This window comes from Dama dama, chromosome 22, assembly GCF_033118175.1.
Source record: "Dama dama isolate Ldn47 chromosome 22, ASM3311817v1, whole genome shotgun sequence".
NCBI lineage: Eukaryota > Metazoa > Chordata > Mammalia > Artiodactyla > Cervidae > Dama > Dama dama.
Genome location: NC_083702.1, coordinates 10,718,957 through 10,733,035, shown reverse-complemented (window position 1 = coordinate 10,733,035; position 14,079 = coordinate 10,718,957). Strand labels below are relative to the sequence as shown.

The 14,079-nt window shown below is 48.5% G+C and overlaps 1 protein-coding gene across 1 annotated transcript; it reads right to left on the bottom strand.

Moving 5' to 3' along the window:
* Nucleotides 1–368: 368 nt before the first annotated feature.
* On the bottom strand, nucleotides 369–6,849 carry LGALS2 (galectin 2). The gene is made up of 4 exons (XM_061124601.1): nucleotides 6,716–6,849; nucleotides 2,358–2,440; nucleotides 849–1,008; nucleotides 369–674 (listed from the first exon to the last, which is right to left on the bottom strand). Exons 1-4 carry the CDS (start codon nucleotides 6,719–6,721, stop codon nucleotides 531–533), a joined length of 393 nt encoding a protein of 130 aa, XP_060980584.1. The 5' UTR covers nucleotides 6,722–6,849; the 3' UTR covers nucleotides 369–530.
* Between the last annotated feature and the right edge of the window lie 7,230 nt (nucleotides 6,850–14,079).

The following is a 14,079-nucleotide window of genomic DNA, read 5'->3' as shown; positions in this document are numbered from 1 at the left end:
TGCTCGAGTACCTTTAGCACTGAGTTTGGAAAGCCAAGGACTCCCCCCCACCCACCCAACCAGGGCCCCCAATGAGGGGAGGGACCGAGGCAGGGGGTAATGAGTAACCAGACTGGAATGAATAGCCCTGCGATAAGAAGCCCAGGTGGGAGCCCTTATCTGCAGTTCCGGGAACAGCCCCTGGCCCAGGTGCCTGGAACTGTAATCCCACAGAGCAACTTGGCACTTATCCTGGTGACAAAAGGGGACCAGCAGGCAGGACCAGTGGCTTAGAGGTGTTTGGAGCTCACTCCCCACTGGGCAGCCTCAGTTTCCTCGTCCATATCAAGGGGACGCTAGGAGCATCAAGATAGTGGAAAACACCACAGTTGGAAAGACTATAAAGGTGGATTCTTTTGTTGGGGGATGAGGGCGGAGGATTAGGAAGAGCAGGTGGGTCGCAAGGGTCACTGATTCCACATGACGAGACAGCTCTCGGTCAGGAATCTGCTTGCAGGGGTGGAGTCTTGCATTCTGGTGAGGTGCTGCCCTCACTCTAGCTTGAAGGAGGAGACGATGAAGTTCTGCACACCCAGGTAGCTCAGGTGGCTGTGGCCCAGCCTGTTGGGAAAGGTCAACTGGTGCCCGTCTGGCAGCTTCACCTTGAATTCATTGTTCTCAAAGGTCACGATGAGCTGCGGTGGGAGGGAGGGCGTCAGGGAGGCAGGAGGCACCCTGGAAATGGGCTGGGGCCGGGGCCGTGCCCGGTGGCTCAAACAGTCCCAGCACGTGTCTAGGCCAGGGTGCCCCCACCAGCTGTGCTCCCCCCTTGAGATCGGTTTTCAGGCCCCTTTTCCCTTTGATCTCACCTTGACTTCTGACCCTGGGCTGAAGCACATGTGATTGTCCCGTTGCTCCGCCCCCCAGCTGTTGCCATCACGTGAGTTGCAGACAATGGTGGATTCACCAAAGCGTGGGTTAAAATGCAGGTTCAGTTTGTCTGTCCCCTGGCCCAAATTAATCACAAAGCTGCCAGAAAAGAAGTAAGAATAAGAGGCCAGTCCCGGGTATAAAAGCTTGGGTGGCGGCGTCTTGACCATAAAGTTGGTAGAATAACCAAAGGTGGTGTTAATTGAGGTTTGTGCCTTAAAACAAGGGAGGTAACAATTTGATCGGACCTGGCACTAGAGTATCACATTCCATTTAGAACACAGACCAAGGCTCCTGACAAGGAGTTAACTAATAGTGACATTTCAGGAGGTGAAGGTGGCTATCCTTGGAAAAAACTGCTGTTCTTAACTATTTCTGAAGACCCATTAAGTTTGGCCAAAAATAGTTGTATGCCTGAGGTGGTGAGCTCCCTGTCATTAGAGGTATGCAATTAGGAGCTGTGTGATCTTTTAGAAAGATCACGATAGGGGCCTTGGTTAGACCTTCATGGTCCCTGAGAGTGGGACTTTCTGAGTCATGGGGTGTCTCCATTGGGAGGACTCAGGCCAGAGGTATCCCACATTTCTGCAACCTTGAGGGACCCAAGTAGGAGAAAGAGGTGGTTTTTCTCTTGGCTCCTACCCAATGCTTCTGCCTGCCCCTCCCCAATCAAAACCTCATTGAGATCAGTTTCAAGAAATGCTGACCCTTGTCCTGCACACAGGACAGCCTAACGGTGACCTGTAACCCCTGAGGTGAGAAAGGTCTCCGATTCTGATGGAGAGGATGCACACCAGACCACTTGGCGCCCCCTGGTGGGTTTTGTAGTCGCCAAGTCTGACTTTTGGGACACCGTGGACTGTAGCCGGCTAGGCTCCCTGGTCAAGAATACTGGAGTGGGTTGCCATTTCCTTCTTCAGGGGATCTTCCTGACTCAGGGATTGAACCCTGGTCTCCTGCATCGCAGGTAGATTCTTTTTTTTTTTTTGCAGGTGGATTCTTTACCAACTGAGCTATCCCTGGTTTAATACATGTGAAAGGCCAGTCCCTGGTCCTTCAGCGTATCAAGAGGGTAGTGTCCCCGGGGGGTTGGGGCCTTTAGTAGAGGCATCTGACTCATGGAGGACTGGGCAACGCTTCAGGGATTTCTCACTTGCTGCTTCCGTGTCTGTTGGGGCCAAGGAATTGAGCACATGGCATCCGATGTGACTTCTGCAGGTCCCCAAACCTGGCCTCAGATGTGAAAGCAGTGCAAATGGGGCCAGCAAGGGTGAGGGAGGGGTGTGAGAGGAGCGAGGATGTACAAGAGGCCCCCTGGCCAGAGGTCACTCTCATTGTCCCAACATTTCACAAGGCTGCCTTGCCTGCCCCCACCTTCCCAGCCTCTGCCAGGTCTGTGGCCGGCCCCCTCTCCCCGTCCTGCCCCACCTGCCCTCCCACTGGCTCACCCATTAACACCGTCAGCGATCTTGCCCTTGATCTTCAGGCTTGCCCCCATCTTCATGTCCATGTTCACAATCTCAAATTTCCCCTGTGCCAACAGAGAAACATCCCACACAAATCAATTACATGTGTGCCACACAGGTGCCCCACGCTTTTCTGCTGGTAAAGCCCACTCGCCAGCATCCTCCCATCCCAACCTGGCCCCAGGTCCCCCTTTCCCTGTCCCTACATGAGGCCATGGAGCCAGGAAGCGAAAAAGTCAGAGAGCTCAGATCAAAGATTCCTGGAGCCTCCTCTTGCTGTTTTGCTTCACTCTTATCCACCCCAGCCTGAAGAATAGCTGGATCTGGAGACATAGGGCTCAGGGGAGGGAACCTCAGTTTGCCCATCTATAAAATGGGTAGAGTAACCCCTGCCAACCTCACTGTTCCCAAATGTGTTCAAGTGATGAGGCACAATGCCCTCAGCAAAATCCCATGAACAAGGGTACGTTTATTTCTTGCACAAACTTGGCAGTCATTTTACTGACAGAAAATGACTGTATCAGGACTTCCCTAGTGGTCCAGTGGCTAAGACTCCACATTCCCAATGCAGGGGGCCCAGGTTCTATCCCTGGTCAGGGAACTAGTCCCACATGCTGCAACTAAGAGTTCGAAAGCCCCAGCTAAAAGATCCCATGTGCTGAAACTAAGATCCCATGTGCCACCATTAAGACGCATTGTAGACAAATCTTTTTTTAATTTTTTTAAAAAAGAAAATGACTGTATGACAGGCAAGTCTAGGCCCATCCCAAACAGAGAATCTATAAAATTCCATCAGTCACATGTCTGAACATGTCCATCAAAGTCCCTCTCCAAACCCCATACTCCTCATCTGTAAAATGGGCTGATTTGATTTATTCATTCAAACCCAGTTGCCAAGCACCCTTGTGACAGATACTATCGGAGGCCCTGAGGTTAACAGCACCTTCTTCACCCTGGTTCGGAGGACGAGAGCTCCCGTTTGTGAAGCCTCTCAAATAGGACTTGGCACAGACTAAAAGCAAATCGAGGGGCTGTGGTCATTAGGCTTACTTATCGCTACTATGGTATTCTTCTGCTTCCTATTTTCCCATAGGACCTGGGCAGCGCCTGTATTTCTATACTCTGGTTAGAAGGGAGGCTCTCGAAGCTGGGTTTTCAAACCTCATGATCCAACCCTGAGAAAATGTCTAGTTATCCATGATTGGAGGGTGTGAGGCTGGGCCAGACAGAATTTGGCAGCCACAAAAGACTTAGAACACTTACTGGGGAAATACATTTATATTATAGGATTTCTGTTCACTGATTTTTTTTTCTTTTTTTTTTTTCTGGAGGGAGCTCACTTGGGAAGCCTTGAAGCAACTTGTGGGACTGGAGTGCTTTGCTGAAAGTCAAGGGCAGTGTCTGTGGAGGGTAGATTAGGACTCCCCTGCTGGCAGCTGCCTCCTTTCCTCCAAGAGGGAAAACCGTCTTTGGGTTCCTACACGGGTGTCAGGTTGCCCAGTTCTCTTGGTGGTGGTGGTTTAGTCGCTAAGCCGTGTCTGACTCTTGTGACCCCATGGACTGTAGCCTGCCATGCTCCTCTGTCCATGGGATTCTCCAGGCAGGAATACTGGAGTGGGTTGCCATTTCCTTCTCCAGGGGATCCTCCTGACCCAGGGATCAAACCCGGGTCTCTTGCATCTCCTGCATTACAGGTGGATTCTTTACTGACTGAGCCACCAGAGAAGCCCTCTCCTGGAGTCAGTACATTTTAAAAGGAGGCCTGGGAAAAAATAAAAAAATAAAAGGAGGCCTGGGGACATCCCTGGTCGTCCAGTGGTTAAGATTCTGTGCTTCCATGCAGTGGCACATTGTCCATCCCTGGTCAGGGAACTAAGATCCTGCCTGCCACAGGCCATGGCCAAAACTAAAATAAATAAAAGGAAGGCCTGAAAGAGGCCTTGCCAAGTCCAGGAGGGTGGAGCATCACGGCACATCGGACCCCACGATGCTTCAGAGCAGGGTTTTCCAGGTTCGGCGCCCTGATCTTTCCGACTGGATTGTTCTTTATTGTGGGGTTGTCCTGTGTGTGTAGGAGGTAGAGCCGCAGGCTGGGTCTCTAACCACCGGATGCCAGGAGCACCCTCCCCCCAAGTGGTGACAACCAAAAATGTCTCCAGATGTCCTCTGCGTGTTAGTCACTCACTCCTGTCTGACTCTTTGCAATCCCATGGACTGTAGCCCACTTGGCTCCTCTGTCCATGGGGTTCTCCAGGCAAGAATACTGGAGTGGGCTGCCATTTCCTCTTCCAGGAGATCTCAACCCAGGGATCAAACCCAGGTCTACCTGCATGACAGGCAGATTCTTTACCATCTGACCCACCAGGGAACCCCAGATGTCCCCGGGGTAAGAGGAATTTCACTGCCTTTGAGAAAGTGGCACTCAGAGGCCTAACCCCTCAGATGGATGCTTAATGTAACACATGGATCACTAGCCAAACTGGGTTAAAATCCTCTTTCAGCCTCTCCCAGAAGGACAGACATCAGTCCCCCTAGGAGAGGTTATTCTGTCCCTCCCAGAGGAGCGTGGGTGTCCTGTCAACAAGCAGCCCTTCACGGTGTGCGCCCTGCAGCACGCAGAGTCCCCACCAGACGTCGCAAGGAGTCTCCGGTCTCCTCCCTGGGATGGTCAGGGTGAGATTGGGATGCAGAGAAGCACCCTCGCCACCCACCCCCCCCCATAGCTCCTGGAGGCTGCCTGGCTCAAACAGAAGAATCTGAGCCCCTAGGGCTATGGCAGGGCAGGGGTGAGAGGAAGGCCAGATTTGGGGGTCCATCTGGGCAAACAGGGATGCCCGTGGGAGGGGGTGGGCCTAGTAACCTGTCCCCCCTCCATAAAGTCTGGAGCACAAAGTCTGGGGAGGCAAAGCTGGGGTGGAGGCAGGTGTCAGTGGTCAGGTGACTAACCGAGCTAGTAGGAGCCAACTGTGCCCTTTTCTGGACCTCGGTTCCCCCATTTTTTCTTTTTTTTCTTTTTTTAATATTTTGGCCTCACCCCGTGGCATGTAGGATCTTAGTTCCCTGACCAGGGTTTGAACCTGTGCCCCCTGCATTGGCAGCGCAGAGTCTTAACCCCTGGTCCACCAGGGAGGGTCTCTGAAGAAGGAGGAAAGAAAGGGGAGGGGTGAGGAGAGCAGGGGAAGGAGAATGTGGGGAAAGTAGTTGGGCACAAAGGCCCTCCCTGAGAGGCAGAGGGTGGGGAGGGCACCATGCCATCCACACACCTGGACCCTCTAGTCACATCCATGCCCACATCCCACCTGTGCTGACTCTCCCAGAAAAGTAGGCCCACCTGGAGCCTGTGAATGGGAGCTATTTGGAAATAGGGCCAAATTGAGATGAGGTTGTAGTGGTTCAGGGTGGGCCCCAAACCCCATATGTCTGACATCCTTAGAAGAAGAAGAAATTTGGACCCAGAAACACAGACACGCAGAGAAGCCGTGTGAAGAGAGAGGCAGGGGTTGGAGGGAGACAGCTGCAAGCCCAGGATTACCACAGATTGCCAGCAACGAATAGAAGCTGGAAAGGACAAGAAAGAACCCTCCCCTAGAGCCTTCAGAGAGAGCAAGTTCCCACCAACACCTGGATTTCAGACCTCAAGCCTCCAAAACTGAGAGAATAAATTTGTTACAGCAGCCCCAGGAAAGCAACACACCAGCCTCAGAAGACCCCGTCCGTGACCCAGTTCTCAAAATACAGGAGACTGAGGCTCAGAGAGGAGCAGCGATTTCTCCAAGACCACATAGCAGGCTACGGCAGAGCAGAGTTTGGAATCAGAGAATTGAGGAGAGACCTTGAAGAAGATCCACTTGACCCCCCTGCAATTTATAGATTTTGATCTGGGGAAAGTTAACCTTCCAGTCTCAACTTCATCTTTTAAAGCTCAGTAGGTGTCAGTAGTTATCATTGTTGCCGCGATTAATGTTATTGATAAGAGGGAATTCCCTGGCTGTCCAGAGGTTAGGACTCCTGTGCTTCCACTGCAGTGAGCCCAGGTTTGGTCCCTGGTTGGGGAAATAAGATCCCCAACTGAGAGAGATAGGCAAAAAATAGGTAAATAAATTACTGATGAGAAACCCAGGCTGGAGGGGGAAAGAGACAGACTCAGAATGGTGGAGGGAACAGAGAACCTCGATGCTAAAGGACAGTGGAGGTGATCTGTCCAACTTCCTCTCTACGCAGATAAGGAAATCGAGGCTGGAGGGGCAGCGATGCTTTTTCTCCAGCATCCACCCCACCCCCACTCAGGTAAAGATTCGGAGTGACGGAGGAGGAGGGCAGTGGGGAGCCGGTGTTCTCACCGACATGGTAGCAGCTCCGGACAGCAGCTCTGGGTAGCTCCTAGAGGTCTGGGCTCAGGGTCTCACCTTGCAGTCCAGCTTATATCCTAGAATATTACACATTAACTCCCCTCAGGCCATAAATGAGGACTTTGGTCCTTCCTGCCAGGATGTTTCTCTACCCGCATCTCCTGGTACCCAGAACAAACAGGCAGAAGGCTCATCACCCCAGCCCAGCCTGCCCAGCCCAGAGCATCCTCCTGGCCTCTCTCCAGCTCAGCCTCCCTCCTCCTTCCTGAGCCCTAGCGGATGTGACCCCGGAAGCAACGCTGGACTGGGCACCATGAGCTGGCACAAACCGTGTGAGCGTGGCAGGCCACCCAACAACCCTGAGCCCCACTTTCTCATCCTCAAACAGAGAGACTTGCTTTGTAAAAACCTCTATGCTTCTATGATGTCCAGATTCATTTTGAGAATCTTCTGTTTTCTCTCCTCACCCATGCTTTTTCTGATTGTACATGTAAGGTTTTGGGGGGGGAGGTTAAAATTTTTTTTTGTACATGTGAGTTTTAAAAGCAATCCATGGTGGATTTAAAGAAAACATCTAGAAACATCTACAACCAACTAAGTAAAGAAGAAAGTGGGAGGGCTGGGTGTGTGTGCAGTGGGTAACGGAATTTCAATGCTTTGCTCTTTACTTCTACTACTTATATAATTGACGTGCTTACCGTATGCAATGGGAGCTATTAAATGAAAAGAAAAACAGGGGCTTCCTTGGTGGCTCAGTGGTAAGAATCCACCTGCTAAAGCAGGAGATGCAGGTTTGATCCCTGGTCTGGGAAGATCCCACAGGCTGCTGAGCAACTAAGCCCGTAGGCCACAACTGTTAAGCCTGTGCTCTAAACCCCAGGAACCGCAACTACTGAGGCTTCATGCCACAAATACTGAAGCCCACGCACCTAGAGCCTGTGTTCCACAGCAAGAGAAGCCACTACAATGAGAAGCCAGAGCACTGCAACTGGAGAACAGCCCCTGCTCGCTGCAACTGGAGAAAAGCCGGTGCAGCAAAGAAGATCTAGCACAGTCAAAAAATTAAATAATTAATTAAAAAAGAAAGAAAAACAGGGCTTCCCCTGTGGCTCAGTGGTAAAGAATCTACCTGCCAGTGCAGGAGACACAGGTTCGATCCCTGAAATGGGAAGATCCCATATGTCCCAGAGCAGCTAAGCCCATGCACCACAACTATTGAGCCTGTGCTCTAGAGCCCATGTGCCACAACTGCTGAAGCCCTCGCACCCTAGAGCCGGTGCTCCGCAACAAGAGAAGCCCCGAAGATGAGAAACCCATGCACTGCAACTTGAGAGTAGCCCCCACTCGCCACAACTAGAGAAAAGCCTGTGCAGCAAAGAAGACCCAGCACAACAGCCCCCCCGCCAAATTAACGAATGAATTAAAAAGTTATGTTGCAAATACACCACCTAAAATGTCTGTTAAAAAAAAAAAAAGAAAAGAATCACTCATAATCCCAGCTCCAGGATAGAATCTGCTTACTTTATTGGAGAATTTCCTTCCATGTGGTTTTCAATGGATTTATATCATGGACACCCCTCTATCTTACTCAATTGTTGATTCTGCTTCATCTGGTAAACTCCAGAGCCCATAAATCTATATTTCAGAATGATATCTTAATGGCAGTGAAATAGTCTGCCTATCAATGCCTAAATTTATTCAACTAATTTCCTTCTGCTGAACACTTACATTAATTCTAAGTGTCTGTTATTAAAAATGCTGCCGCATTCAATTATTTGCACATAAAGTTTGGCAGCATTGTGAGAACTTATTTAAGGCGGATTCCCAGAAGTAGAATTTTTCTAGAGCCTTGGTTTGGCGAGCTGAAGGGTTTTCCATTAGAGCTGACGGTGGCCACTTTGGGTGGGGGACCAGCCTACTGAAGGCCTTTCTGTGCCAGGAGCGGACAGGTGGCTCACTGCCCAGCACTCACAGAAAACACTGCCTTCAGTTCCCTTCCCTCCCCCATCCCCACCCCGAGAGGTGATTTCCTCATTTTACCCACAAGGAAGTTGATCCTTGATCCTTGCTTGATTTTTTTCCTGTGGCCATTATAAAACTCAAGCAAGATAAGGATTTTGCAAGTGCTTTATAAACTCTCTAATCTTCAGAAACTACACCTTACAGAGGTGACATTTTTATGACGATAGTAGTAATTCTAGCTCACTGTGGAAGGTTTTGGAAAGTGCACAAAGTAAAAAGAACTCAAAAGCTCACTTGGTTTAGAAGAACGTTTAAACACAGGTGATCATGACCACAGTTATGAATTGTGCACTTTTCTGTGGGCTTCCCTGATAGCTCAGTTGGTAAAGAATCCTCTTGCAAAGTTGGAGACCCAGGTTCGATTCCTGGGTTGGGAAGATCCACTGGAGAAGGGATAATCAGCTACCCACTCCAGTATTCTTGGGCTTCCCTTGTAGCTCAGCTGGTAAAGAATCTGCCTGCAATGTGGGAGACCTGGATTCAATCCCTGGGTTGGAAAGATCCCCTGGAGAAGGGAAAGGCTACCCACTCCAGTATTCTGGCCTGGAGAATTTTTTCTAGGTGTATGTTTTACATCAATGAAAGATTTTTAAAACACTAATAAGAAGGGAAAAAAAATCACAGACACTTCAATCTCCAACAGTGTTCTCTTAATAATGCCTAACTTCTGAAGGGTATTTTATACCCACCCCTCATCACAATAAACTCAATAAATTCTGAAGGTGATCTTTATTATGATCCCATTTTTCAGATGAGGACAAAGGTTCCCAGGCCTCATGCAACCAATACGAAGCAGAACTTGCCTTTTCTACTAACCCATTGCTCAGATGACTGCCAAGGCAGTCACTTAGCAAAAAGAGTATTTGAAGAAAAAAAAGAATATTTGACTGCAGCTTCTTTGGAGGCCCCCAGTGATCCTTACTCCTGGTACATACTCATACTCGTGTATAATTGGCTCCCCTTGACTGTGGCTGGACCCAGTGACTCAATTCTAACTAATAGCATATAGAATTCTAGAACAGAACATTAGGAGATTAGGTTACAAAAAGCCTACTTACAAAAAGAAAGGTTACAAAAAGATTGTGCTCTCTCTCTCCCCATTAGCTCTGGGAGAAGCAAGCCACGTTATCAGCAGTTCTATGGAGAAGCCCATGTGCCAGGGAACTGATGTCTCCAGCCCACCAGTGATGAAGACCTGAGCCCCGCCAACACCCATGTGAGTGAACTTGGCAGTGGATCTTCTCCCACTTGATCCTTGGGATGGCTGGTGTTGCCAACACCTTGACTGAAGCCTTGTAAGAGCCCCTGAGCCAAAAGGCATGCAGCTAAATCTTATCTGGTTTCCTGACCCCAGGAGCTATAAGAAATGTGTTTCTTACTTTAGGTCCCTAGGTTTTGGTTAATTTGTTACATCACAATAGATAGCTAATACACTTTGCTCCTTGGAAGGAAAGTTATGACCAACCTAGACAGCATATTAAAAAGCAGAGACATTACTTTGCCAACAAAGGTTCGTCTAGTCAAGGCTATGGTTTTTCCAGTAGTCATGTATGGATGTGAGAGTTGGACTATAAAGAAAGCTGACCGCCGAAGAATTGATGCTTTTGAACTGTGGTGTTGGAGAAGAATCTTGAGAGTCCCTTGGACTGCAAGGAGATCCAACCAGTCCATCCTAAAAGAAGTCAGTCCTGCGTGTTCATTGGAAGGACTGATGTTGAAGCTGAAACTCCAATACTTTGGCCACCTGATGCAAAGAGCTGACTCATTTGAAAAGACCCTGATGCTGGGAAAGATTGAGGGCAAGAGGAGAAGGGGACGACAGAGGATGAGATGGTTGGATGGCATCACCAACTCGATGGACATGGGTTTGGGTGGACTCCAGGAGTTGGTGATGGACAGGGAGGCCTGGCATGCTGCGGTTCATGGGGTCGCAAAGAGTTGGACATGACTGAGCGACTGAACTGAACTGACACTTTGCCAAGCTATTGTTATCAGAAGTTTGGTGGGAGAAATAATATTCATGAAAGCCTCCTGACTAAAGGATCTGCAGTTTTCACATGTCCCTAGGCCTTCTACTACCTGGTCTTTTCAAAGAACCAGCTCTCATTTTGTTTCCTTTATTATTTTCTGCTTTTATGCTAATTAACTTTTACTTTTTCTTTTATTGCTCTTTTTCTAACTTCCTGAGTTAAATGTTTAGTTCATTAACTTTTCATCTTTTCTTCTTATTAACAGGGGCTTCTGAGGTGGCACAGTGATAAAGAAGCCACCTGCCAATGCAGGAGACACAAGAGACATGGGTTCGATCCCTCTATCAGAAGACCCCCTGGAGTAGGAAATGGCAACCCACTCCAGTATCCTTGACTGTAAAATTCAAAGTACAGAGGAGCCTGGTAGGCTACAGTCCATGGAGTTGGAAAGAATTTTACATGACTGAGCACACACACTTCTTTTTAATAAATATATTTAAGGCCATAAATTTTCCTCTACCTACTACTTTGACCAATTCTCCTAGGTTTTTAGGAGTTCTGCTCAATACTCCAAATGTTGCCCTTAAATCAAGCCAAATGATCAGAAAATTGTTCTCAGCACTTAGTACATCCTGAACAACAAGTATTTATTGACTGACTGAATAGGAAAAAATCATCATCACCATTAGGGAAGAATTGGAAAGTGAAACATCAATACTATGGGAATGGCTAAGTTTATGGTGCTACAAAAATATAAACGAACTATTAGTCATCAAAAATCACATTTTTGGGGAAAATCACATTTTGGGGAAACCCTTGATGGCTGTGGTTCCTTGCTCATGGTACAATGTCTAGTGAATAAAGCAGCTACGGAAGCGAGTTCTCAGGACTTTGTGATGGGCCCTTACCGGTCTGCCTTCAATGAATTGTCCAGCAGGCCACCAGGATGCACTGAGGGGCAGCGGTGAGGAGGAGCCGCAGCAGAGTTGCTGGTGTGTGAGCCTCTGAAGTCCCAAGGAGGACATGGCCTAGCCGGCCACACAGAGTCTCCCTCAAGGAACACAAGCACAAAAGACTTGATTCAAATGCACGGGAGTGAGGGCCTCCATAGAAAAAAGTACAAAATAAAGACAGGCCTTAAATGAGGCCAAGTCTAGTAGAGAGACAAGCGAGGGCACAGGAAATGACTGGAAATAATTAATGACACCCCAATGGAAAGCTTCAGAAAGTCCCAGATTCCTGGGGCCAGAGAAAGTTCTCGAATGTCGTTTTGAAGCCAGTGCAGCACTAGAATCTGAGTTCTAACCTGAGTTCAGCCTCCTCCTCTGTAAAATAAGAGCAATAATGTGGTGAGAATTAGGGAGATAAAGTCTGGCACTTTGTTAATAGTTAACAGAAAATATTTGTTATTTTTATCAGGAGCCCGGTGCCCCACCTGTGTCAGCTGGAAAGGAGGCCGCTCACCCCCATCTGGCGGCCGAGTCTGAGCCCCAGGCTTGTGAGAAAGTTCTCCTTGCGAATTCCCAGGGCCCCATCATGACTTTTGTGAGCCTGGGGTACCTCTGCCCTCAGGGGCCCCTTCCTTCATCAGGAAACATAGATAATGTATGTGCTACTGTGCTCAGTAGTGTCCAACTCCTTGCAACCCTTTGGACTGTAGCCTTCCAGGTTTCTTTGTCCATGGGATTTCCCAAGCAAGAATACTGGAGTGGGTTGCCATTTCCTTCTTCAGGGAATCTTCCCAACTCAGGGATCGAACCCAAGTCTCCTATGTCTGCCTACATTGCAGGTAGACGCTTTACCGGCTGAGCCATCGGGGAAGCCCATATATTATATATGGTGGTGGTCTAGTCGCTAAGTCATGGCTAACTCCTTGCGACCCCGGACTGTAGCCTGCCAGACTCCTCTGTCCATGGGATTTTCCAGACAAGAATACTGGAGTGTGTTGCCATTTCCTTCTCCAGGGGATCTTCCCTACCCAGGGGTTGAACCTGGGTCTTCTGCATTGCTGGCAGATTCTTTCCCAACTGAGATACCAAGGAAGCCCCATATTATATATACACAGACATAAATACTACACATAGATATAATTCTAATCCATGTTTCAATATATAACATTGATCTATGTATTCAATGCAGCCATGAAATAGAATTATATCTATGTGCAGTATTTATATTATATATGCACAGACATAAATACTACACATAGATATAATTTCATGGCTGCATTGAATACACAGATCAATGTTATATATTGAAATATTTTTGTCTACCTAAAAATTCACTTTTTTCTTCTGATTTTACGTGATAGTAAAACATTTTGGAAGGCCCCTAGAGTGTCTGGGCCTGAGCCTCTGTATCTACTGGGCCTAAGGGAGAGTTTGGCTGGTGGCTTCTTGTAAGTATCACCCATCGGCCTCCTGCTGTTGGGGGACTTTGGTCCTGAGGTCTGTGGTATCTCTGCTCATCTCCTCTCCTGTCCTTCTCCTCCCAGAGAACAAACAAATCATCTCGTCACTGATATCTGTCTGCAGCCCCATCCTTGCTTGGTTCCCCCCCAGCATCCTCTTTCCCAGATAGGGAGAGGTGCACAAAGTGTGGACGTATGGAAAGCACCGAGTTTGGGGCGTCGAGTGGGACAATGACACATCCTAGCTCTGTTGCCTACAAGCTGAGGAGCCACGTCAAGTCACTTCAAGCCTCAATTTCTCCATCTGTGAAAGGGAGCTAATAATATCTTCTTCACAAAATGATTATAAGTTTTTTTGCTTGTTTGTTTGTTTTGGCTGAACCACACAGCATGGGGGATCTTAGTTCCCTGACCAGGGATCAAACCCACGCCTTCTGCAGTGGAATCGTGGGGCAATTCCCAATTGTGAGAATTTTAAAAGATCTTTTTAAATTAAAGAAGTGAACCTATATAGCATGTGGGGTGCATATTAGCTGCTAAAAAATTAAATAAACAAATGCCTTCCTTCCTTGCTTTGAGGGAAGATCCTAAATGGGCAGAGGTTTCACCTGAGACGATGAAGCCAAGTATCCAGGGCAGTGGAGAGAGCGGAAGTGAAGGGAAGTTGTTCAGTCGTGTCCGAGGAGCAGCATCCAACATCCTGGACCCGGGCTGGTGAGCACATCCCTTTCTGTGCCCTGGAGGACAGGGCTCCTTAGGAAGGCAGTATCCATTCTCCCAGAGCCCTGGGAGCCTGAGACCAGAGCCTGGTGAGTGAGGAAGATGCTGAGACAGGCAGATGAACCATCTCAAGGAGCCAAATGATCACATCAGCAAGTTAGGGGCCCTACTGCTCCTGAACACATCTGGAAACCCATGATTAGTGATTTCCAGTCTCTGTCCAGAGAAAAACC